General features: G+C 36.2%; 2 protein-coding genes across 6 annotated transcripts; one reads left to right on the top strand and one right to left on the bottom strand.

Annotated features, from left to right (window-relative positions):
* Positions 1-355: 355 nt before the first annotated feature.
* On the bottom strand, positions 356-1922 carry Alg2 (alpha-1,3/1,6-mannosyltransferase Alg2). The gene has a single exon (XM_081750768.1). The coding sequence runs from the start codon at positions 1844-1846 to the stop codon at positions 617-619; it is 1230 nt and encodes a 409-aa protein (XP_081606894.1). The 5' UTR covers positions 1847-1922; the 3' UTR covers positions 356-616.
* Positions 1923-2994: 1072 nt separating this feature from the next.
* Positions 2995-26613, top strand: LOC145680357 (winged helix repair factor 1-like). 5 transcript variants are annotated; one of them, XM_081750764.1, is made up of 7 exons: positions 3375-3594; positions 4903-5023; positions 8575-8855; positions 13729-13958; positions 17364-17520; positions 21539-21627; positions 26259-26613. In XM_081750764.1, the coding sequence occupies exons 3-7, from the start codon at positions 8595-8597 to the stop codon at positions 26299-26301; spliced, it is 780 nt and encodes a 259-aa protein (XP_081606890.1). In that variant the 5' UTR covers positions 3375-3594; positions 4903-5023; positions 8575-8594; the 3' UTR covers positions 26302-26613. The 5 variants fall into 5 exon arrangements, with proteins under 5 accessions (XP_081606892.1, XP_081606890.1, XP_081606889.1 ...); XM_081750766.1 differs by lacking the exons at positions 3375-3594; positions 4903-5023 and adding an exon at positions 2995-3007; XM_081750763.1 differs by lacking the exon at positions 4903-5023.
* The last annotated feature ends 397 nt before the right edge of the window (positions 26614-27010 follow it).

Raw genomic sequence — 27010 nt, 5'->3', positions numbered from 1 at the left:
TGACATTTAGTACCTCCTCCAAAGGTGTGGAACACATAAGCGATGCATTTTATGACATAAAATGTTTTCCATTAGTCTTTGGCATGTGTACACCCACCGCTGCTGACGCGCCTGTTCCATACGGACGCACCCCGTTGCTACCGCTCAGGCCCTCCTGCTGTGCTCCTACCCTGACTTGATTAGAAAGTAGTTGTGTTTTTTTAATGGCCACGTAGAACAAGTTGGTTTGCGTTTTATTCACTAGTTTTTATCCCACACATCCACTGTAATTCCAAGAATAATCACTACCAAATGAAACAGGGTCACAACCTAGCATTTTGGAGGAGAAGCCAAATAACATGTGGTCCGGCGATACAGCAGTAATGCCCTCGACTTGCCCATTAATTAGTCTACAACGCCAATGATATACAATCAAGTCAGATACTAACTTTGTTTCCATAGTTTAGCAGGATTAGAAGGAAAAATCAGAAAATTAAATACCGGTACAACAATGTATCACGGAAAACAAAGTATGTGTGATATGGACATGTCCGCACTTAACAACAAAAGACACTTGTAATGGCTGAACCAGGAAACTACTATTTTCTCTTAGTGAGTGAAAAATACCACTGACTCATCATCGGGATTTGTGAGAATCAATTAATTCTTGCACAACAGACTCCAACTGTTCAGTAAATGCTTCGAAGGAGAAATTATTCTTTACCCTTACTCTTCCCGCCTGTCCAAGTCGTTTCCTTAGTCCTTTACTATTTTTCACACATTCAAGCATAGCGGCTGAAAATTCAGTCACGTCATTACACAGGAAACCTGTTTCATTATTCACTACAGTTTCTTTTGGTCCACCGCTATTGGATGCTATTACTGGCTTTTCCATATACATCGCTTCCAAAGGCACAATCCCGAAATGCTCATTTGAAGGTGTATACACTAACGTATGACAACAGCGCAATAATGTTAGCTTCTGACGATCTGATGGTGATCTCAAAAATGTCACATTTTTCTCAATTCCCAAATTCTTCGCTTCTTCTACTAGCTCCTGAAAATATTCTACATTTTCAACTACTCTTGTGTCATATCCTCCAGCCATCACAAAATGAACACATTTCCATTCCTCGTCTGTCAAGCTTTGTTGTAGTTTGGCCATGGCATGCAAACCCAAACCCAAATTCTTTTTCCGTTCGTATCTGTTAATTGAAAGAAACACAACGGTGTCTGGAAACAACTGCTTATCAAGAATATCTTCCAATTTATCAGTTTCATTTTCTTGATCAAAGAAAGTCGTGTTTATAGAGGGATACAAAACATCCGGAATAGTGCGTATTCTTGTAAATGTTGATCTAAACACCTGTGACGTAAACTTGCTATTAACCAAAATTTTATGGGCCTTGCCAGTTGTATACTCTTCCATTTTATCCAACACAGCACGATATATACTTTTTAAGGCACCACCTTTTTTACTTAGTAACTGGTCAGGAAAATGACAATAAAAAATTACACTTGCACCAGTCATCCGTAAAACTGGAATGCAGACCGACACAAGATCACAAAACACAATGTCTGGCTTCAGTTTACTGCCTAATACTAAATATAATGCTACATATATCATTCGTATGTAAGCACATAAAGCATAAAAACGACCAAATATCTTTCGTGGAAGCCAATCACCAACTACAGTTACAGGAAGTGTACCGTCTTTGGTTTCTGCAAAACAATGAGATGGGTCATGATGCGATGTAATTAAATGCACATTATGTCCTTTAGATTTCAATGCAAGTGCTGCATCTACAACAAGCCTTTCAGCCCCACCAATACCTAAGTCAGGATGTACAAATACAATTCGTGACATCTTGTAATCTTCAACGTGGCACACATTTGCATCAGCACGAAGCAGACGCCCACCAACTTCAGTTCATTACTACAATGATAAAGTTCCGTTTTAGCTCCTCAGTAACAGTGCCAGTTGAACAAGTTCGTTTGCGAATCATTTCCTTTGAATCAAAGGAATCAACGAAGACAGTTCCAACTAAAACTAATTTAATTAATAAGGTAATCAAAATACATTCCGAAACAAGCTTTTGCTTTAACTCTCCTCTGAAAGAAAACAAATTTATATTACCGAAGTGAAAACGGATCACTAATAAATGTATTGGTAATTTATTTATTTATTTAACAATAACCAGATACAACTCATTGGCCATTTTATATTGGATATCTAACTACAACATCAACGATGGAAAGGTATTGGCTAGGGCCTGTTTAGTAGGTACCATCCCGGCATTTGCCTGGTAGGACTGAGGGAAACCCTGGAAAACTTCAGTCAGGAAGTTGACTTTCTTATCCAACAGGTAATTACATATTTGCATACTTATAAAAAAGAATCAAGCATAGTTCCGTAACAATTCGTGACAACCAGTGGCGGACCTAGAAGTTAAAAACTGGGGGCCGCCAGAATCCAGACTATGATAGATATATCATTAGTTTACTATAAACTTTCACAAATATATAAATAATACATTAAATTATTTTTGTCACTCAAAAAAGTGAGGCCTAGGTCCCCGGCTCCGGGCTAGATACGCCACTGGTGACAACGCTACGCAATATATGCGATTCAGCGTTCATAACCAGCATAGTAATTAATGGCTCTTTTTTATTTTTGTTTTTTTTTTATTTATTTGCATTATGCTGTTGTACGTAGAATTTAGGGAATACTGGTATAGAACGTGCTCGAAAGTCATGGTGGTTCTTATTTCATAAAAATATTCGCAAAAATTGCGGATGCATTACGTAACACAGACCATGAAAGAGTCAAATATAAAAGCTATCACTACTATCGCAAAGTAATTCTCAGATTTTGCATTTTGTTGACGGAATCATTACGGTGTGAAGCTCAGAAACACATGTTGATTTTAGATATGATAACCCAATTTGGTCAATTATATTACAATGAGAAACTTGAGAAAGTAGTCTGCACAACTCATACCAAGCGATGTTTTCTGTTTCAACTGTGGTTAGTATCCCTCCGAATTGTTTCATTTTCTTGTTCCTAAACTCAAAAAGGGTAAACTTTACAATACACGCTCCAGCTGAGAATCGAAAAGTAGGACCACTTTAAAAGGGTATAGTTGAGTAGGGCCAGGTAGTTTTGGGATAGGGAAGTGTGAACCCCCTTCTCTTTAAAATTAAACGAGCGTAATTTCTCGTGCCTGTGAAAATGTGACAGGACACGCTGCCCCATCAGCATTTGTATACGTGTTGTTTTCGCAAGTTTTGCGTTTCGCTCACTTCGAGCAGTGTGACTGAGCGCTCCGCTCAGTAACCTTCTGAACTCCACCAATGTCTAAACTTCACTGGCAACACTGTCAAGGAAAATACCTTGAACCTGAACCTGAAGGAAGCAGCAGGTTGAATCGAGAGCAAGAGGAGCAGGTTGCAGGTTGACAGAAGAGGAGAAATGCAGTGTAATAAGAACAAGTGGGAAAGTATAAAGAAAAGAATAAGATAAAATTGCAACTATGAAGAAGTATTTGTAGGTGAATTAATAGAACAAGAAGTGTTTAAGAACTTGTTTTGTTTTGTGTTAACCTATCAGTCAAGGTAAGAAACTAACAAGTAAGCCATATTCGTGAAGAAGCCAGCCACTGCAAGTAAACATCGCATGTCACGTACTAATGTCAACGAAAAGAATTAAAACAAGTGGTATTTGTATACAGTATACGACACACTAAAGCATGCTTTGCACTCGTAACCTTATAGAATTCTTTTGATATTACCGTAATAACATATGCGCATATAAAAAGTAAAACTGCAATATTGATACATTATTTATGTAAGCCGATGTAATATTATTCATTTCAAATACCTCACTCATAATCTAATCTATTTTATTGGATACTGCATATCAGTGCTACAAAAAGTAAATATAAAGTTTCTTGCGCCAGTCTATATTAGTAGAAGTTAATAATTTGTAGACACTCTAAAGGATCAGTAAATATAGAACGTCGTGCATATAATGAGCGCACAATATGAACGCATTCCTTTGTATTGAATTCTTTTAGTCTTAAGCTTAAGTTTGAAACATATGTCCACAAAAAGCGCTTGAAAGAAAATCAATCTATATTTGATATAGGCCTATATAATAGCGGAATATTACTTCAAATTATAGCTATAAAAATATCTAACAACCACAATAGTGATATAACATCGTTAAATAACTGCATTATTTCTGAAAACTGTGCTAACTAACGTATTTGTCTGTGAAGAATGTTTGAAATATCAGTAATAAGTTGAATTCAATTTAAATAAAAGTTCGTCAGTCGCGACTATCAAGTGTCAATCAGTTAGTCACTTTACATTCAAATTAGTATTTCACTAGTGAATCATCTGTTCAGGCAAAGACAGAACTGAAGGTAGAAACAAATATACCAAGCGGCAAGTATAATATAACAATTTAGTGCATCTGTAAAAAGGAAATAATTAAAATAATAAATATAAAAATAAATAAGAAATCAAGCTTCTCTAAAACAATTCTTTCTGGAATTATGAAATAACATAATTTGCTACTGTCGTCTGGACTTTCATTTATTCTGAAAAGACTTAGAAGTATAGTAGAGAAACCTTATTGCATGTATTATTATTATTTTTGTTGTATATAGTATTTTGTGTTTCCTTGTTCTAAATATCATGTTTCTTTAAATTACTTGTCAATCTCGGTTTTATGTTGAACGGTATCAATAATTGGAGTGAGTGACGTTACCAAGTCATTATTGAAGCTACTGTTTACGTCAAAAGATTGTTCGTTTGTGGTGAGCATTATCTGTTGTGTATATGAATACTGTTTTGTGATAGAATGTGGTATTATAGAAACAAATATAGTAAATAAATACGTATGGTTTTTAATAACAGGTTTACGCAAGTGTATTCTGAAACTTTTGAGTCTAGCTTGCATTTTCTCTCTACGTCCACGCTACGTCTGACAACTTCGTGAATTACAACATTGTGGATATTTGTATTGAAGGCTCGAATGGTAAGTTGTCGATTACGACCCAAGAGTGTTGTAGTACTAATATTAGTATTCTTATTTGAGTTCACTATTTCTTGATACACTGTTTTCGGAGCGTGCGCTCCTGCTACCGAGATTCCAGATAACGGGAGGTTATTAAAGATTTGTTTCATATTTTAACCACTAATGCCCTCCACCGTTACCGTCACCGTCACAAAAAGAGGCCAAATGGAATGGGTGTTGTAAATTTTACCCGATACTCAGCGTTGCCAATTTAGTTCTTTTCCAACAACTTCAGTCTTTTTGGAAGGTTGTCTAGTTTGTAAATTAATGCTTTAGTTCCTAATGGGAAAATGTTTGTAAATAATAGTCAGTGAACTTTACAATACACGCTCCAGTTGCACATTGAAGTAGGACCGATTTAAAAGGGTATAGTAGAGTAGGATAGAGATAGGAACGTGTTAACTTATGGTTTGGGATATTTTGAGCCGTTTTCATAAAATTAAAAGTGTAATTTCTCGTTCCGAGCGAGTATACCAGCTGGAGCGGTCATTGTAAAGTTAACTCCAAATATTTAATGTGAAGTTACCGTATTATCACATTCAACGGGGGAATATTTATATTCGTAAAATATGAACTTCCCTTATCAGCAAATTCGGCTTAAGTTTAGAGTTACCGCTCCAGTTTCAAACTTACAAAAAACAATTAAAACATTAAACATCGTTAGGTTAGGCTAGGTTACCCGGTTCTGATAGAAGCTTTAATTATCACTTAAATTCAGTAATCCGTGGTTCTCAAAAATTTAGTAGATTCTCTTCATTACTCTTATATAATTCTGTAAAATTCTGTATAATTCTGTAAGCGTGTGCACATATGACATAAAAACTGCAGTACATAATACATGAATTAACTTTAAAACAAATCAGCTTGTGCTAGGTCACCACTAAAAAGCACGAAAGCTAGCTAACCGAGTCAGGGCAGGAGTGAAACCAGGTGTCCGATTGGAAACGAGGGGATGCGTTCGTAGGAAGCACTCGTGTCAGCGACAATGGATTTACGCATAAACGAGGGTAGTGAAAAACAATTCATATGATATAAAAAAGACACGTGTCTTGAATGTGACACAACTTTACAACACTTCTATGACAACTTCATACACTGTCTACACATAGCACTTCACTTCATCATGGCTTGCTTATGGAGCACACTTTGTATTTCGTATTTCTACCGTGTTAACATCTAACAGATTTCTTAAAATGTTAACGTCTTATACTTTTCACTGCCCGGTAATTCAAGCTGCTTCTTCAGTTTTCTCTGAGTTTGAATACCAGATCACTGAATTTGATATTCCCTTAGAATTTCTTTCGGACAGTATCATCATTGCCAGCACGTTCCTTCAGAACGCTCACTGGAACGCGTAATACAATTTTGGACACCTTTCAGACACCACGATCATTAGCGATCACGATTTAAAACACTTCTTGGTATGGTTTCCGTGTTTACCGTAAGTTCTTATGTGTTTACAAATGCAAACTTTGTATTATATATATATATATACAATAGTAGACGTAATTGCAAAAAATCTCTTGTAAATGAACGATCATCGCAGCTTAAAGATCTTAATATTCCAAAATGATACTCTAATGGATCTTGGTTGAGCTTTCCAGTTAAAACATACTTATATGTTGTAAAACATAAATATATGCAGGGCCGTGCCGTGTGGGGGGGCCACGACCCCGGGCGCCGAAGTAAAGGGGCGAAAAATTCGGGAGACAAAAGGAAAAAATATAGGAAAAATTGCTTGGAATATATGTATGGGGGCGCCGTCGTATACTCTCGCCCCGGGCGCTGATTTTCCACGGCACGGCCCTGCATATATGTTTTATGTATCTTCATGATCGATTGGAGAAAGTTGTTTTGGAGGATCACCGGATGAGTGTGGAACACATCGCCTGTAAAGTTGGCATTTCCATGAGATCTGTGTACACTGTCATCAGACCGGCTTGTGCGAGACCGAGATTATCTTCGTTTGTTGCCACATGACGTTCTGCCTTCTTTCAACTGTCGCATCCAGAGAAGAACATTAGACATATCCATGACACCATCATCACATGTCTCACTCAACTGGCGATAAATTTCAAGCGGTGTCACTCACACAAATGGAGAAAACGAATGATTACACGCTGTTCTTGTAATGAAAACTTCACCATTTTACGAGTATCTATATATTAAAATGCTAGGTTTATGTGTTTGTCCGCAATCCTTTCGACAATGAGATCTCGAAAACCACAAGTGTTAGAAACGTGCTGTTTTCACTGGTCGATTCCAAATTTTGTGTAGATTGTCCAGTTCTCATTCAAATTTTCAAAAATCCTGTCGTTATTGTTCTATTCAACATTTTAGGGATCGTTTTGAACCCATAAGATTAACATTGTTTTTGGCCCAATCTATGGTGTTGGGCAACCAGTAGAGAAGTTATGTATGACGGGTTGACGAAAATTGCAGGCGCTTTGCTTAAATCTGGTTGGCGGAATTGCATGCTGACAACTTCAAAGACCTCAAGAGACGCAATGAGGCGTACTCGGACGGATATGGATTTATTAGAAAAAAATATTTCCACTTGATATCGTGTTACTTATTTCTACAAATTTGCTACAAACTCACTCCAACATCTATACATAGCAATTCACTTCCTTTGTGAGTCTCCTATTCTTTACTTGTGTAAGTAAGGGGACGTGCACAGTGGGAAGGAGATTCATGATCATAACAGAACGATGCGCTGAGTAGACAGCGTGCATGTTCAGCTAGCCGTAAGTATCAAAAACAGTCATATTCGTACCGCTACCACTTTTTGTGTGTCGTACGGTATTGCCATCTCTGTCATGCATTGACAACGAGTGCTTGCGTATTTTAAAACAAATAGCACTCGTCAGTCCTGAGAATAAAAAAATTGGCGGCGGTAAAAAAAATTTTTTTAAAAATGGTTAACTTGAATGCACCTCGTATTTGGAAGTTCAAAGTTTTTGTGTTCTGAATAAATGTCCTCTAGGTCGTGAAACATCCATCAGAGCACAATACTGACTCTGTGAAGATTGAAACCTGAAAAAAAGTACTGTTTATTTCATAGCGTGGAAAGTAAAATTTAGTGAAAAAATGTATATGGTACCATACAATACACAAAGAAATGGATGTCAGGTACTACTGCATAGGAGGAGATGGGGATTTATTTTTTAAAAGGGGTTGATGCTATAACAGGTCAAGAACCGTTACCCTTTCACACTGTACAGTATTCCTGCAAATCCCGTTACACAAGATCAAATATTTCTAAAAAAGAATTTCATTGCCAATACTGTCAAGTATATTTCTGACCAGTAAGTGAAACAACTAAAATATGGTTGAAATATGCATTTCTATTATCAATAAATACAATATTTTCGTATTCACAAGAGTTAGAAATGTGTTTGAATTGGATTAGACATGTAGGATTCCGAGTCTTATTCATAAAAGTTAACACTTGGTATTACCTAATTGTTTAGGACTTTTTTTATATTAAAAGCATATAAATCTCATTTCAGGTAAGATGTGAAACTGAAAAATGAGTAAACGACTCACCATTTCCAAAATATATGGACCAGTTAAAAAGAGTAAAATCGAAGTGAGCAGAAATGACCAACATTTTGACGGAGAAGAGAAGGACATTGTACTGACCGATATTCCAAATGATACAGAATCAGCTCTGCTCTATTTCAAAAGTCTTTTCCCATCCGACAGATTTGAAGATAAATTGCCACCAGTGATATTAGCAAATCAGATATATAGCATCGTGAAAAACAGAACGCTAGCTGACAAAGAACTGGTAAGTATCATAATGCATCATACTAGCTTATGTTCTTAAAAATCCTGTTTTTTAATGCAATTTTAGTTGGCAAGAAAATAAGAAGCTGTAATGTTTATTTTACTTTGAAATAAAACTGAAATGTTTGAGCCTTTCAGGCCTAAGATGACAGATGATTAATAAAGGTGAATAAGAATCTAGGAAAGAACGGGAGAAGAGAACTGAGAGAAAGGCCACGTGTGCGATGTTGACCATCACAAATTCACATTGCCTGAGTTCAAACCGGGGACCCCTTACACCAAAGGTAAGAGTTGTACCCCAGGACCACCATAAGATGAGAGATGGGATTTATTCCTGGAACGCTGAACCCATATCAGAGTAGTTCTATAGCTTCCAGCTATAATACAAGAATAAAATCAGAGATGGAACTTACTTCCGGAACGCTGAACCCATATCAGAGTAGTTCTATAACTTCCAGCTATAATACAATAATAAAATCAGAGATGGAACTTATTCCCGGAACGCTGAACCCATATCAGAGTAGTTCTATAATTTCCATCTATAATATAAGAATAAAATCATAGATGGAACTTACTCCCGGAACGCTGAACCCATATCAGAGTAGTTCTATAGCTTCCAGCTATAATACAAGAATAAAATCAGAGATGGAACTTATTCCCGGAACGCTGAACCCATATCAGAGTAGTTCTATAACTTCCAGCTATAATACAAGAATAGAATCAGAGATGGAACTTATTTCCGGAACGCTGAGCGCATATCAGAGTAGTTCGATAACTTCCAGGTATAATACAAGAATAAAATCAGAGATGGAACTTATTCCCGGAACGCTGAACCCATATCAGAGTAGTTCTATAATTTCCATCTATAATATAAGAATAAAATCAGAGATGGAACTTATTCCCGGAACGCTGAACCCATATCAGAGTAGTTCTATAGCTTCCAGCTATAATACAAGAATAAAATCAGAGATGGAACTTATTCCCGGAACGCTGAACCCATATCAGAGTAGTTCTATAACTTCCAGCTATAATACAAGAATAGAATCAGAGATGGAACTTATGCCCGGAACGCTGAAGCCATATCAAAACGCCATTTCTTGTCCTCTCCTCCGCTTATGCTATATGAAGATGAATATTCAAACCAGAAATAGTAGTAGAGTTGCCAGATTTTGTAAACGAAAAACCGGGACACCAATATCAGGCTATATATAAGGTCAGGGTTTCTACTCATTTGGTCAGAATCCAATAATTACCTGTGTTTTCCAAGTTAACACAAATGAAGCCCTGAAAGGGAACTATAAAGAATGTGGTAAGGGAACATAGGAATAGCTGCCTGGTGTCCTTTATTCTGAATTCTGATCTGTTGTGTTTAACAGGTCCTAAATATTGCACCAATTATGATACGCCCTCCCATTTATGATTGAAGAGATACTTTTTTCTTTGTTGCATCATCACCTAAGCCAGAAACACTACCATAAAAGAAATAGAAATTTAGCATTTAGTGAGAATAAGTTCATTTTCCCTAAATTCAGAACGATAACCAAAAAGTAAATCTCTTTTAAGGATTTAAGCAGGCTCTTCAAAAGTTTTAGCAGAAAAAAGTCCAGTATTAAAATTAAACAAGACACATCCCTTTATGTGTTTAACTGCCACTTCTTGTGCTAGTGTAAGTTGTTACGGAATTTTAACCTGAAAATTATTGAAAATTTGACTTCACTCTACACCAAGAAAGAAATTCAATTCACTTGCAAAGGTATACACACTGAATAAACCGCTTGATTGTGAAATTGTTTCTTGGAAGACGACATACAGGACGACTGAGAGCACTATCGCCATTATTGATAAAACATCTAACAATGATGCAGTTCTGCGCTGCCGATTGAAGTATAAAATAACTAGTAGTTAAAGCTCGTCAGCGAGAAAAATACGCTTTTTTTTATTATTGAAAGTGATATTCAAGAAATTATTGCTATAACATATGCCCCCCCCCCCCCCTCTTTAATATATATTTTTTTAAAGATCCTCTTCTCCCCTCTGCAAGCTAAAGAACCCATAGGACGAAAGAATGGATGTGATTTGTAAACTCCATGTTTTCTTAGTAAAATTAATTGGCTACAAAAAACTTTCGAAAACCTTTCGTTTTTAGCTGAGACATACTAGTTCTTGCAGGTTGCTTTTTTCAATCTGAAGAACGAAGACCAGAACAAAGAGGCGCCCTGAAAACCGTTTTCGGGGCAGTTAATTCTTTCATTGAAAAACGGGGACGTCTGGCAACCCTAAATAGTAGTCTATTTCCACTACTTGTTCACGGTTGCACTATAGGAGTAAAGTCGGAGATGAAACATACTCTTGCCGTACGGAATCCGTTTCAAGAAACTGTTTCTCGCTATCTATTAACGTTCTTACACTAGGGCAACCAAGCTAAATACAACAATACACTGAACAAGGCTATGTGATAAAAATTTGTAAAAAACACAAACATATAAGAGTTTCAACACACTAACTGTGTCTTCATCCCGCGTTCACTTCTTCTCTTCTGATGAAGATACAGTTAATGTGTTGAAACTGTTACGTGTTTGAGTTCTTATCATATAGCCTTGCACAGTGTGTGTTGTGTTTGTTTGACAGTATAGAAATAAGGCCTGATAGAATAGTTATATGGCAACCAGTGATGAAATTTAAAACCTTGCATAATCTCTTTCCACTCTCTTTCTTAATGTTGAAACCGAAAATGTTAGTAGATTCTCGTAATGTTGAAACCGGATGTGGTAATAAATTTCTATAACGATCAACGTTAAAACTGGAAATGGTTGATTTATACCACTTCCGGTTTGGATAGAGCGTTAAGAGAGGTTACAGGTCCATTTTTGGGGGAGGGGGGACAATGAATTGGTTTCAAGAAACCGCTTATCGTTATCTCTGACCATTTCTGCACTATAAAGAACCAGCATTGAAACCAGTGGAATTCTACCACATCTGGTTTTAGCAGAAAGAATCTGCTGATGATCGAATCTTTTCTTCAGATGCTGAGTCGATACCAAGAAACCACTTGACGCTATATATTAGTGTATTTGTTCAATAGGGATCAACATTGAAATCGGAAATAGTTAATTATACCACTTCCGGTTTGAATAGAGGGTTAACAAAGGAAATGGAACGTATTCTTGCGACCAGGGATAGAAAAAAGTCTTTTAAAAAAACAGTTTTTAAAAATTATTCTTTAGGTGAGAGTTCAATTGATATTCTGATTACTATCACTCGCTGTATTTGTTTTACTTCCATATTACAAAAGTTTAATTTCTATATTTCTCTTTACAACTATTTTAAAGAAAATATAGATTTTGAAGTAATTTATGGATTAACATAATTTCTTGGTGCTTTTTAATTTATATATACTAGCCTTCGGCTAGCTGGGGACTTCGCTCCCAAACCCCCGCATTTGCTTAACGTGCGGCCTCGCACTTCTCACATCTCTAACAATCTCTAATCTTAAGGGATTTCGAGATATGGCCATGCTATTCAACAATTACAACCTAAGTCTTTTTTTCTTTTTTCCTTCTAAGAGAAACATAAATAAAATGCTGAAACACAATTTTAATTATTTTCAATTAAAAGCTTAAAATACACCAATTTTCATGCTTCTAACCTGAAGGGATTTCGAGATATAGCTATCTTATGTTAGCAATAGCAACCCCGACTCTCTTTCTTTCCTTAAAGTGAAAATATCAAGAAATGTTTTAAACACGTCTTTAATTATTTTAAATAAAAAAAATCTAAATAATAAATTAATGTCTCTAACCGTAACGGATTTCGAGATATGGCCATGTTATTTTAACAATTGCAATCCCCATTCTTTTCTTCCCACCTTTTCCCTTCCCTTCTAGGGCAAATATCAAAAAAACGCTGGAACACATGCCTAATTATTTTAAATGAGAAATCCAGATGTCTCTGATCTTAAGAGATTTCAAGATATGCACATCTTATTATAATAATTGTAATTCTACCCGTGTTGTACTGTACTTTCACAATTGCCTGAAGGGGGACGACACGTGCCTGGGGTCCCTGGTTCGATCCCGTGTCAAATGAGTTTGTGATAGACAACATTGTGTCCCTAGATTTTCTTGGGGTACCCCAGTTTCCTCCCACAATCTTATGCCACCAATAAGTTCTTCGTCGTTCAATTGCCTTAATCATCCCTCTCCCTAGCTTAAATGATATAATCGTGGGACGTTATGCTGAAAAATTTCACTACATTTTGTAAAGGATAGAGAGATGCAATTCTTTTTTGGGAGGGGGGGGGGGCAAAGAAACAATACAGAGTGAAATTCACAGGAAAATGGTGTGCGTGGTTGGGGAAGACTTCATGGACCGCATCATGTCTAGTAGATGTAAATTTTTTGAAGAGGATCGCATGAACCTTACAGATTTGCCATGTGCTGGATATCTACTAACATTATCAATTCAACAGAATGCCATGGCATTGGAATACCAAAGCATCCTCTAATGACTGACGAATTTATTTTCTTACGATACTTTCAAACATATTTTTCGCTCTATGAAGAAATTCTTGGCCGCCCAACGTCTCAGCTCCGATGATGAAGTCACATTGGTTGTGCGCAGGTGTCTATACTCCCAAAAACACTGACTTCTGTGAACAATTTACTTTGAAACTTGTGCCATAATGGATGTAATGTTATGAGGGACTTGGCGGCTATATTGAGAATTAGTCTTCACTTTGTGCATATATTTGTCATGTGTTACGCATTACATGTTCTTCTGTACAAATGGTTGTGTATTACTTACTGTTCTGCTCTCATACTTTATACACTCGTTCAGCAAGAAAGCTTAATCCAATTCATTTTCCTTTTGTCTAGAATCAGCTTCAAAAGCAAGGGAAGGTTCGACTTTTTAAGCTTGGTGGAGAGTTGTCTGTAATAGTTGCAATATTTACTGAGGATTTTCAAAAGCATGTAGCCAAATGCTGCTCTGATGAGAAGCCAACAATTAAACGTTTTATGACCAACGTAATTGCAGAAGTGCAAGATATTAGTGTTGATAAGAATGTGCTTATGCATCGATTTTCCTTTAACGAAAATGATCTAAGGTAAGTGCAAGTGAAATTCTCATTTGTGAAGGGTATTTTATAATTATGTATTCCATACATGATATATTTGTGCAGATGACATGATTGCGAATTTATTTTGTTTACAAGTGACTTGAGGCATATGGTAGTATTTCAGAGGTAATACCTCTACGTGATGCAATATGCAATCATGCCTCTCATTGGTGTTAGTTCTAGGAAATGTAGTTGACACAAAATCGAGTGGTCATATCAATGAGAAGAACATCTTGTCCCCGGATGAACATCGATAAAGTAATTTAAGTATAAGAGTTAAGTAAGAAAAAACAAATTTCATTTCAATATATGTTTAATACGAGGCGCATCCAGAAAATAAGTTCCCACGCGTCCCATAGCTAGGGAACCGTATGTTGCGCGAAGCGACTGCGTGTACGTGACAGATTAAGGTCCTAGCATGGCACATGCACTAGCGGAACTTCCCTAGTGCTCTCAGTAGCGCGTCGTGGCAGTGATTGAAGATTGGCGTTCCTATTCCAGCTCCCGCCGCGTGTGAAGGTTCCTTAGCTATGGGACGCGTGGGAAACTTACTTTCTGGATGCGCCTCGTATAAACAAGAATCATGTTTGTGTGTATTTCCTTAGTGTACTCGTTGATACGTGTTGCATCTGTAACATTTACCTTGTTTTTCTTTTCAAGTGATTGATGTCCCAAGATTGAAGTCAGGCGAGACCTTCAGCTCAGAGCCCTTTAATGATGATTTATAGTCTTTTCTTGCTTGAGATAGCTTGTTCTGTGGTTCCGTAATAAACTAGCTACATTTCTACTAATAAGATTAGCATAAGCTAAACCGTAAGGTGCTTGTGGAACTTAATCAATGAGGACCAAATCGGGTTTCGACTGGTTGCCCTCCAGCTTAAGAGTAGTAGATAACGAGAACTCACCCCCACTCGTTCCTTAGTTGATTTCTTAACAACTTTTCTCTGTCAGTGTTTACTTGTGTCCGCCATCGTGATTTTAAGGGTCTTATACTGCAATTACTGCTGAGGTATCTAGCCTTCTGTGACAACCTCTTGACGCAACTTTGCACGTTTCACGATGAGTCCACAGATTTCATTATAAAAGAATTTTCAAATCATGAAGACTAAAATGTGCCTAAACAAATATTTTACGTAATAAACAATTGCTATCTATTTCCATTCTCGATATATTTTTAATAATAAAATTATGAATAATAATTATGGATCTACTACGTGTCCATAAGTTTTCCAAGAAAATAAAAAGCATAGTCCTATTTGTTCCATATGAAGAAAGAACCTGAAACATAATAGAATATATATATATATTTTTTTTTAAAAAAAAAAGGCGTTACATTATTATATCTGCGGTGCAGGACGTTTGCTTCTCTTCAAAATTTCTATACTTTATATATATATATATATATATTTCTCCAGTATCGGACCTAATTTCTTTATGCAGCAATTTTATTGACGCTTGGCGTTTCTATTTTCTTCAAATCACAACGAACGTAAACAGTAACAAAAGAAAATGAAAAATGGACTGTATCTACTGTCTTTTACTGTTCTCACTTTCTGACAACCCTGTAAAGTAATGTAGAAAACTTCCCTCCCAACCCCTGCTTCATCCAACAACACTACGGAAACGCAACAACAGCGACTCTACAAAACTCACCAGATCGATAACAAAGCAGTAAACGGTTGTCCTTTGTTGTACTTTGTATTCAGTGGACTGCTAGGGGTATCATTCTTTGCGAGCTTTCGCCATCTGGCCATACCAATAATGTAATTGTTTAAGCGCAGCAAGTGGAATTTCTACATGAAAAATCGATAATAAATGCAGTAACTCACCAGATCGATAATAAAGCTCAATACAGTCACTTTTTCTTTTTTTTAATTTAGCAAAATATTCATGGGTAGTCTTTAATACAAATGTGTGTGAGACACCATCAAACTTTCCGTCTGATTTCTATGTGGTGTCACTCCACACGCTTTCTTCATCTTTCGTTTCGATGTTTGACGTCAATTTAAGAGCATGTTAAACATCGAAACTCCAAATAGCGTTATATAGGCCTGTATGTTTTTGCAAGTTTAAATTGAGAGCAAATGTTAGTGAAACGGGGAATGAAGAAACGTTATAATGAGGTTTAACAAATGTAAGAACTGCGATAAATGCCTCCAGGACACATCACTTGCGAGGCATCATAAATTCGTAGACAATGCACAATTCTTGATGTTGATAATGGCCAAATATGTGAAGTATTTGAACAAACTTTCGGTTTTAATGCAGAAGCCATGTATCAACATCTTCACCAGTTTTGGAAACGGTATAAAGTGAATAAACCCTCATGAGTTGACTGCATCTTAGAAAGCGACACAAGTAAATTCCTATTTTCCTTTGTTGAGTCGTTAGAAGAAGAAACCGTTTTTAGTCAGAGTGCTAGGGTGGGATATAAAGTGGGCGCTTTTTATGATATTCCATGGCGCTGTTCTCATTGGTTGGCGTCACACAAACCCACTCTCAAACAACCAAAACCTCCTCTGCATCAACAGGTTGTACTTTGTATTCACTGGACTGCTAGGGGTATCATTCTTCGCGAGCTTTCGCCATCTGGCCATACCAATAATATAACTGTTTAAGCGCAGCAAGGCCAGTGCTTCTAAATCTCAGAAGTGTTACTGTTCTTCAGAATAACGCGAAACCACGTGTTGGAAAGGTCTTTCATGTCATCAGTGTTGGATTTGGTAGCGTAACGTTGCATTCGCTATGTAATCCGGACATTTTACCGACAGTTTTGTATTTGTTCCATTTGCTAGACGTTGATGACGTTTCGAACCCTCAGCAAGGTGACTCACACTTTGATAACTTCTTTGGTTTACGCTCCGAGTTGTACCACCGTGGGATTCATACTCTGCTTAGCATTAGAGGCAGAATAATGTTGCTGACGGCACCTTTTCTGATTTATCTTCTGGTGGGACCATTTATGATTATTCTTCTGATAGGACTATTCCTAATTGTCACTGCAGATGGAATCATTTCTGATTATCCTGCTGATGGGATCATTTTTTTTCTTGGTTATTCTGCTGATAGGATAATTTCTAATTATTCTGCTGATAGGATTATTTCTGATTATTGTGCTGAAAAAAACATTTCTGATTGTTACTGCTGATGGGGACTGTTTTTGCTTTTCCAGGTTGAGGTATCGCCGCCCTGTTTGTAGGGTCGAAATTCGACAAAACTATTTTGGGAGTACCTAGTATAACAAATGAAATCTGATTCTTCTATTAACCACTTCCTTATCATCATCCATCTTGTTCTTACTAACTTATTTGAATTACTAAGAAATGAAATTATAGGTTGTCAAAATTTGTTATGCTAACTTTGTTCATATTCTGGGATTTTTGTTTCTTTCAGGGACCTGGTGAATGCTGGATTGTTGACAGTCCGTACGCCAACAATGTATTGGTTTTCTTTTCCAAACATTGGTGAATATGTTAGAGCTCATTTGAAAGGACATAAATCATTGTTAAGAACAATCAAAACGTCAAAATTCAGTGAAGTTCTTCAAAGAGTAAGTCCGTACTCTTATGTTTAGTTGCTAAAAAAGTAAAAATTAAGATAAATGTTAATTTCAACATTTCATAGCTAATCTCGGCAGACAAGAGCATTGTTGAAATGTGTACGGGTGGAGAGATCCCGAGGATACTTCTTGTGCATGGTTTTCGTGGATAAAATTGAGCTCCCTCATGGCTAAGTGGTTAGCGAACGCGCCTTTGACGTGGGAGACCCAGGTTCGATTTCCAGCGGTAGCTCATGTGGTTCAGAGGATTTAATAGATTTTCAAGTTTTAATTATTATTAACATATAATGTTTCTAAATTTAATTAGGGTCCCACGTTAAGCTTGTAGGTCTACGTCTCATATGGCCTCGCTGCTGAAAGGGAAGCTAAGCTCAAAATCAAATCGTGGATAAAATTATGTTGCTAGGTATACGTAGGATTTGTTTCTTAAATACCTGAAATATACCTTTATTGAAGTAAAATCTAACTCAGAGTACAGTGTTGTATACATACATATATTTACAGAGAGGAAAACTATATTTCTAAGCAGCAGTAAATTAAAAAAATATTTCTCTAGAGAATCTTCCAATAAAGGGATCGTTTACCCAATTACGGGACTCTGAACACTTGATGGGAGAATTCCCTTATAGCCCAATTTGGAATTTGTTTGTTGTTGCATTTGGATGTATATGTAGAGAGAGAGAGTTCATCCACAGAGCCTTCCCAGTTGTATCAGTCAAATAACTGGGAACATTGTCAGCCAAATAGGCTTTTAAGTCATCGGAAACCTCGATTTCGATCGTAAGATATCTGATTCACCACTCAATAAGAAAGTGGTGACTCTTGCACTTCGATTTCTCGAATTGAAACCTAGAGATTTAGTTGCGAGCTTTTTTAACTACGGGACTTCCCAAACAGAACTGACTACGCAGCTACTACCGATTGTCTAAATGATAGTGTTAGAACTGATTATTGATGAGATCCACAACACTGAAACTAGACAAGGGTGGTACGATTCATTTTGCTTGGAAAGCAGCACTGTATGTAGTGTTGTTTTGCACTCCGCGTGACGGGTAGGAATGAATCTTGCTTCTGGATTACTCTTGACTCCAGATTCAAATTGCTTGATATGTATCGGATGTTCGTGTGACGCTAGGCCAAACGTCCCTCTGTTCCTGACTGCTCTTTTTTTTTTTTTTTTTTTCTCTCAATATTTCTTACTTTCTTTAATATTCCTATTTTTCCTTGTTAGATGAAGCGTTAGCGAAAGCGCTTACAACATTAGTTTTCGTATGAGCGCTATGACAAAATTCTAGCAATTTGCTTTCCGTACCAACTTTGGGATTCTTTCCCAACTATATATATTTGTGAGCTAACCATGTTTACCAATACAGGTACAGGCAAGCTTTTCTACTTAAGTCATCGACCGTGGTTTAAGTCATCAAAAGTGGAAAATATATGTAATATTAAACAGTATACAATACTGTGTGTGTTGTATGCGTTTCGCTTCAATTATGTGTATTTGCTACTTGCTTAGAATCTGTGCTAAATAGCGAAGAAGAAAGTCTACCATTAACAAATATTCAAACCTGTATATTTTAACTGTGTGTTATCCTTAGGTTTAAGAAAACAAAAATATTTAGGAAAATTAAACACAGAATAGATAGCGTAACGATAATCTAATAACTTCATAACGTTTAATTACTACAGGATGCTGGAAAGTTCCTGGTTTTCCACCCCTCTCTTCCACATAAATCCTTGAGTATAGGTTCGTATGAAAGCTTAGTATCTTAATATGTGTTGATGCAAATATAGTAAGTAAGTAAAAACAAAAACAAAAAACTGAAACAGTGATGGTGGAGGCTCAAGGAAGTTTCACAGCTTCGAAGTGTCGGACCGTCTTGAAGTTTTTATATCTGCAGGAAAAATCTACAGTGGACATTCACACTGAGTTGGCACAAATATTAGAGAAGCAGTGTCCTTCCTATAGTGCTATCGAAACCTGGATAATTCGTTTCAAGCCTAGCCATTTCACCGCAGTTGAGCCCTGTAGTGAGCAACCTCCAACCTTAACCTACCAGCAATATGTGATGGAGTCCATGTACGCATCCTTTAAGACAGGCGAATATCATTTAAAAAAAAGAAGAAGAAGAGTACTCCAAATACTGGGCATGCACAAGTCTTCAGCAAAATGGGTGCCGAACTGAGTCAGCAATGAGCAGAAGAAACGAGTTGGAGCATCCAAGGCAGTTTTGGCCCGTTTCAAGGCTGGTGCTCAGGATTTTTTGCCCAATTAGTGACTGGAGATAAAACCTAACTCAATAAATGGACCTGAGACCAAATATGAAACTGGGTCTCCACGGCTAAAGAATTTCAGCAGCCAGAAATCAGAAAACTTCGAAACTCGAGTATCACCAGCAAGTATTATGTTAATCTATTGGATCAGATGCACGGAGAATTATGATGAAACGCCGCGGAAAGTTCTCCAAAGGAATTCTCTTTTTGTACAATTCCCAGTTCACACACCTCACTTTATGGCTTTCAAATTGAATACCTTGGGATTCCAGTTGGTTCTCCATTGCCCTATTCGCCTAACCTGGCTCACTCTGATTATCATTTGTTCCCAGACTTGCAAGAAGCACCTCAAGGGACAGTTATGAGAACATTCCTGACATCCAACATGCTGCGGAGATCTGGTTTCAGGCCCAACCAAATAAATTTTGTATGCAAGGGTTGGAAAAGTTGCAACATTGTAGTACCAAGTACATGGGTGTCAGTCGAGAAAATGTTGAATCGCTGTGTAATTTCATGTCTTTAGCTGTATTCTTTCTGGGCAAAGCCAGGAACTTTTCAGCACCCCTCATGTGTTCTGAGCCGTCGTCTTATATCACTTAGTATTATTTTAATCGTTTGCTAATCATGTTGTTAAGTGGAAATTATCTAGTTTACAGTATTTAAGTACCAATGCTTGTAATACAGTGTTTTTATATTTGTTTAGAAAATAAAATAATTTGAGCCATAATATGCTCTAGCATAATATATGTATTTCTGATAATTAACTACATCAAGGTGTACTAATAGAAATAAATTAAATAACATTGATTTCAAAGTGCAAATAGATTTTACTAGAAAGTTCATTTCACATAAATATACACTGTTTGCTCAAAAAATCGAGCCCTACTTGTATTTTTTTTTTTTTTTTTTTTTTTTTTTTTTTTTTTTTTTAGTTGCCTTATTATTAGTGAGAACTATTGACCAATTAATGATGAAAATGTGATATTGGGGGCTGTATCATTGTTTGTTGTTCCATTTTTGAATCAAAAGACCCAATATATTTCAGGCAAAAATATTCTTGTAGGTCTTATATCTGGAGAACTACATATAGTGTAGCCAAACCCAAACTGTCACTTAACTCAGTATGATGTGCTTATTCCGTAAAAAATTCGAACACTCCATTTAGAGACCGTTCAAAAATTTTGTAGCCCCTGATTCAAAAACTAATTATTTTCCAGATCGCAATCTTTTGATCCATTTTTTGGATCATTCCTAACATTCATTTATCCAGTTATTCAGGTTTAGAATCTAAAAAAGTAAATAGGATTTTTAATTTTAGGATGATGGAACATAAATAAGAGTTAACACACTGTCATTGTTAAAGTTCTGTAACATCAAATATTCGAAAAGTACATTTGTACTAGCTAATGCAATATGTAATAGTTCATACTGTCGTGTTTGATATAATTTGCTTCTAAAATTATTAACTGTTCGCAAGCAAACAATCTAAAACAAATTAGAACTTACTTTCTTACTATTAGGGCCGCTTATTGTCTATCCACTTTCAATATTTTCATAACGTGGTACTCTTACAATTTCTTCCTTGCCTATTAACATCCTTAATAACAGATCACATATTAGCTCATTCTCTAACTATTTAATGTTTGGACTTGTTATTTGTATGAAGGAAAAGATACAGTATAAGGAATTTATTATTTAATCTCACTTATTATATTTGTTATTATTACTACTTTAGGACCTGGAGCAGAGAAAAATGGAGAAAAGTGTGAAATTAGGAATATCCTATCATATCCATGACCTGATTGGTTCAGATCTAATTACCAGGTGAGTTACATAATATGAATATTAAGATGGACATCGCAGAAATAGGAATACAAAGTAGAAACTAGACAGTTGGTTATGGACGCAGCTTTGAACCTTCGGGTTCCACAGTCCATAGAGTTACTTAGTTTGTATGAATGTTCCGGATAGTAGGAAGGGATTTCAACATCGGATTATTAATTCACCCAAAGTGATTTGTTTCAGCAACCACCCTTGCACGTAAGTAAATTGTGTGGAGCTCGCTCTTTCCCGCAATAATAATAATAATATAACTAATTGATAGAGGAGCGTTTAGCTGAGTTCGCCCTTATGAAGAAATTTAAAATTTATTTTTTCAAAAACAAGTCTTTGTTGAGTAGTTGTTACTACCTGGAATGATTCGTATACAGGGTGATACGATAAAACACCGACAAAGTAAAGGACAACATAATAGACAGAAAATCAAGCATATATATATATATATATATATATATATATATATATATATATATATATATATATATATATATATATATATAATGAACATGGGTCGAAAGCGGTGACGTTTTACCGTAAGAAGCGTTCAAAAATCTGGCGAAGGTGCTGATATAAAGTCAAGCATCTTATGCTGGTGGAAATATATCTCTGTCGGCTCAAAAGATTACACAGAAAGTCGCACCTGACAAATGCAATGACGTACCTATTGTAACCCAGCAGTCAATGCGCAACGAAGATCCCTAAAGATGGGAAATACATGCGTGAATTTTCCATCCGCTTTTAGGGATCCCTGTATTACAGTGACTGCTCCGCTGCTGTCGAAATGTCATTGCATTTATGAGGTGAAAATTTCTGTGTAATCTTTTGACTCAACTGCGTTTATTATTATTATAATTATTTCAGGAAAAAGCTTCTCTCTGGTCACTTTCTGGCGTGGGAATTTTAGTTTATTTTCAAAATAGTATTCGTTGCTGAAAATAATACCGTAATAATAATAATCACGCAAATATGCGAACCTAATAGTTAATACAAGGTAATAAAGACATTATTATGAGAAATTCCAAATGAATGAATAGCAGCCTGAGAATTAGTCTATGCGTTTTATTGTAGTGTGCATTATTCACGTGTTTTAGTTCAGCATTTTCATTTATCTTAGAAAGTTAATAATGCTTAAACGCCTAGATTTAAAAAAAAAAAAAAACAAGTGGCTGTGTGCCAAAAAGAAACAGAAGCAGCAAATGCAGGTTGATTTGATTGCAATGGATCAGTGCGGCTTACGTGACAAATGAAAAATATTTTATAAGATCGTCAACAACAGGCTTTTATTTACGATAACTTATGGGTGTATAGAAAGACGCTTGAGAAGCGAAAAGGGATATAAGTGCATAGTGACAGCTATCGAGTAGTTTTATTGTGCATTAAAAAAAAAAAATGACTACTGATTTAGCATTGTTGTTCAAGTTGCAAAGGCAGGATTAAAAGTGAGGACATATTGTATTTATTATATCAAGTGTTTCTGTGCAAATACCAACTCTGCCAATTTCTAAGTGTTTCCAAACCACATTCAATCTTCTTGGTCATTAGATAATTCTTTACCATGGATCTGAGAAATACCAGGTGACAAAAATTTCTGCTCTGTGGAATATTTGCCAGAGCGTCTTTAGAGGGTAACATGGGCGGTAACAAACTACATGAGAGGGAAGCTGAACATATCACATTAACCTGTTCAGAAAAAAAAGGAAGATTAAAGAATCATTCTTTATTCATATATATGAACCGCCTTTAAATCTGGATTCTGGCAAAATTGATAAAATCTAGTTACCTACTTTTGATGTGTATTTTGAATCTGGCAACAGTAACGTAGCATAGACGCCGCTGTTCTTACAGCTCAGCTTTCTTTCTGTCTTCCATTGTGCTGTGCTCGTCGTTTTTAGTACCCATCCCTTATTTTATATTTATTTGGTGGTATGTAATCCTTTTCCCATACCATATACACCAGGGGCGTCATTTCACACTTCGCTTGAGGGGGGCAAGAGCACCACCGACATAAGACTTTTACGTTTTGTACTAGTATATTAGTAGACAATCGATTAAAGTATATGTATTCCTCAAACTCTTGGGGGGGGGCAATTGCCCCCTCCTGCCCTCCCTAAATGACGCCCCTGATATACACTCCCAGTCGCCTCAAACTGTGTGTAGCGCTAGCCTTCCTAACCGTGCGCTACTTGTTTAAAGATATTATTTATTTCGAGTGTTTTCTCAGCGATCGGGGAACAATAAATGCGCAAATGGCCGATTACAATATTTCGTCAAAATAACATTAACCGGAAAATGAAATGAAATGAAGTCTTTTAGTTTTGCGTCACGATTATGCTGGCTACGCTAAAGGAGACGGTGATGATGAGAAATGAATGAAATGGTGGAATGAAGGAAGTGGGAGGAAACGGGAGAACCCCGAGAGAACCCACGCACATGGTGTTTGTCCATCACAAAGTTCACATGGCGCGAACTGGGATCAAACCAGGAACCCATGCACCAGAGATGATGTCTCTACCACTGAGCCACCACGACCCCCGCAGTTGAAAATGGACGAAGATGATTTTGTAGAAAGATTTTTCTTCTGCGATGATGCTACTTTACATGCAAGTGGCAAGGTGAACAAACACCATGTCCGTATTTGGGGAAGCTAGAAACAACATACACAGATACCACACGGGTCCAAGTCACTTCAAAAAATTCTTTGGTGTGTCGACAACGCACAGGGGAAACCTGAAGTCGTTGGCTGCCATACAAAAACAGAAAGAAAAAAATTCTCTCTCATCATACACACGAAATTTTGACACTTTTTCCGCCTCAGAAGCAAAAATCAACAGTTATGCAGGGTCGGTAGCTTCCCTAATTATCCTATTGAAGCTTTTTATGGTGCATTGTGTAGGCCAAAAACGAGACTTTCAGATACTGGTACGTTTGTTCCAATGTAGCTAACATGAGGGAATTATAGAAGGATAAATCAGAAATTTTCCCAAATTTTCTCCTAAAGTCGGGAATTAAATTTCTTTGTGGCTGGAAACATTGCTAGCAGACAGACGCAAATTATCTTAAAATAAACTTTGGTACTCCACTAATATATCCTACAAGTATTGTGACAATATCTAACAAACTAAGCATGAAATTTTTTAAAAAAAATCTCATTTTACCTTTAAAAAAAGTCACAATTTTCTTTCCATTTAGGGAAAAAGATCTACTGTAAACCTCAACTGTACTTCCCCTAATTATCCAGGTAAAATTTTCTATGATGCGCTCTGTGGGCCAAAGATGAGACTTTCAGATACTGGTACATTTGTTTGAAATAGCCAGCAAGAGGAAAAAATGGGAAATTTTCCGAATTTTTCACCTAAAATCGGGAATTAAATGTTTTTGTGACTGGAGACAGTGCTACTAGACACACGCAAACTATCTCAAAATGAACTTTAGTACATCACTAATATATCCTACAAATATCATGTCGATGTTTAACAAAAGAAGCTTGTAATTTGAAAAATAAACAAAAAAAAAAAGTAAAAAAAGAATCAAGGGTTGAAACCTAAATTCGAATTGTTCGTGCTCCCCATAATTACCCAATTGTAACGATGTGTACTTGTTTTTGTTCAGTAAGGATTGATATTAGACTGGCGTAAGTTGACTTGCGTTTGTACATACAGATAAAGATTTATAAACATAAATTTCGAAAATTTCTAATTTTTCTATCCAAAAATAGGAAAATTTTAATTTTCCTAGTTGGCAGCACTAATCGCGGATGGTCCAATTGATCTCGACAATTAGGTATCCATACAAGATATGTGCCTGACAAGTCCTAAGTAGATTTCTCTAAAACGGAGGAAGCTATAGGGAAAAAAGAAAGGAAAAAAGTGGAAATTCGAAAATTCTCGAATTTTTTACTTCCGGGTCGAATCCGAGAAGGAAATTCGACACCCAGAAAAAAAATACCATCAGGATAAACTATGGTTCAACCACATTTGGCATAGAAAAAGTCATCCCTATATCTTAATTAGTGTACACATAGCAAAGGGTCAAGTAAGGGTGTCACACCCATGTGTGACACTTTGGCCACTCGGTCCCGAAAGGGTTAAATAATTATTATAATGCGCTTTCGCTTGTAATCGGCAAATAAACCAACTTCATGAATTCTACTTTACGTATGAAGTAGTTGGATATATAAATGTTCGATACTCATATGAACCTACATGTAGTGGCGATCTAGCTATTTATAGGTTAAAATTGACATACTTTTACGTGAAAAGCAACATTTACTAAACCTTTTGTGAAACTACTGCAAAATTTACTTCTTCTTTAACAATAACAATCATTCCGCTTTTCATTGATATTTGTGAAAGGAGTCTTCGTGTTACTTTAGTCTCTAGACCTTTGCTTATTTTGTATCGTTCCTAATGGAAACCATATATCATTAAGCTAATAGCCGTTTTGGCGCCCGTAACATGCATAGGATGTAAAGTCAGGGAATTTAAAATTTAATGGAAAAGAGTTTTAGTAACTTAGAAAGGAAACTAAGTGAATGACCCGAACTTTTTGAACATGGTTTTATATACTGACGTTTTTACTTCTTGTTTACTAAATCAGATTCTCTTCTTTCATTCTAGTGTTGAAACAACTTCAGGAAAGCTCCTTCGTTTGGCTAAATAATGTCTTTCTACTACATGGACTTTTTGTAACATGATTGTGCAATTTTCAGATAAGAAATAGATTTTGTTAATAAGATGGAAAAATAAAATACAATTTGTTAATAAGACGAAAGAAATGCATTTTGTTAATAAGACGAAGAAAAATATTAATTAATTTATTGATATGAATATACACAACGTACTATAAGTACATCTTGATTTTAGCTAAAAGTAAGATGGAGATAATTTGATGACAAATCATTATTTTGTATTTGAACCTTTATTTTGTATAATACTTGGATGCTTTATTTATAATAAATTAAATAAATGGAAATACTAATACGTGTTTTAATCTATTCCTCATAATAAATGCTAATTTTGCACACTCGCTTCAGATTTTGTTGTGAATGATTTCTCATGGTGTATATTTGTTTCAGATGAATTGCAATACAAGTTGACATAACCTTAGCCAACATAAGTGTTTGTTAATCTCTATTAAAATGATTGGATCCCATAAACTTATTTCTGAGTGGCTCTCTTACATTTTACTTTTCAGGAAAACAAATTCGGAAACAAGCTTTTTCTTCTTTTTTTCTTTTTTTTTAATGCAGGTGAACAGACTTCATTTAGTTTCGCTTTGTCGTGATGGAACACGACTTCGTTACAATTAATAATTTCTGGACATTTATGATGATGGTTAGTCCAAACTGACAAATTGCCGACAGTACACA

This window comes from Thermobia domestica, chromosome 3 (genome assembly GCF_964235325.1).
Source record: "Thermobia domestica chromosome 3, izTheDome1.hap1.1, whole genome shotgun sequence".
Taxonomy (NCBI): Eukaryota; Metazoa; Arthropoda; class Insecta; order Zygentoma; family Lepismatidae; genus Thermobia; species Thermobia domestica.
This window is presented reverse-complemented; position numbering and strand designations above follow the sequence as displayed.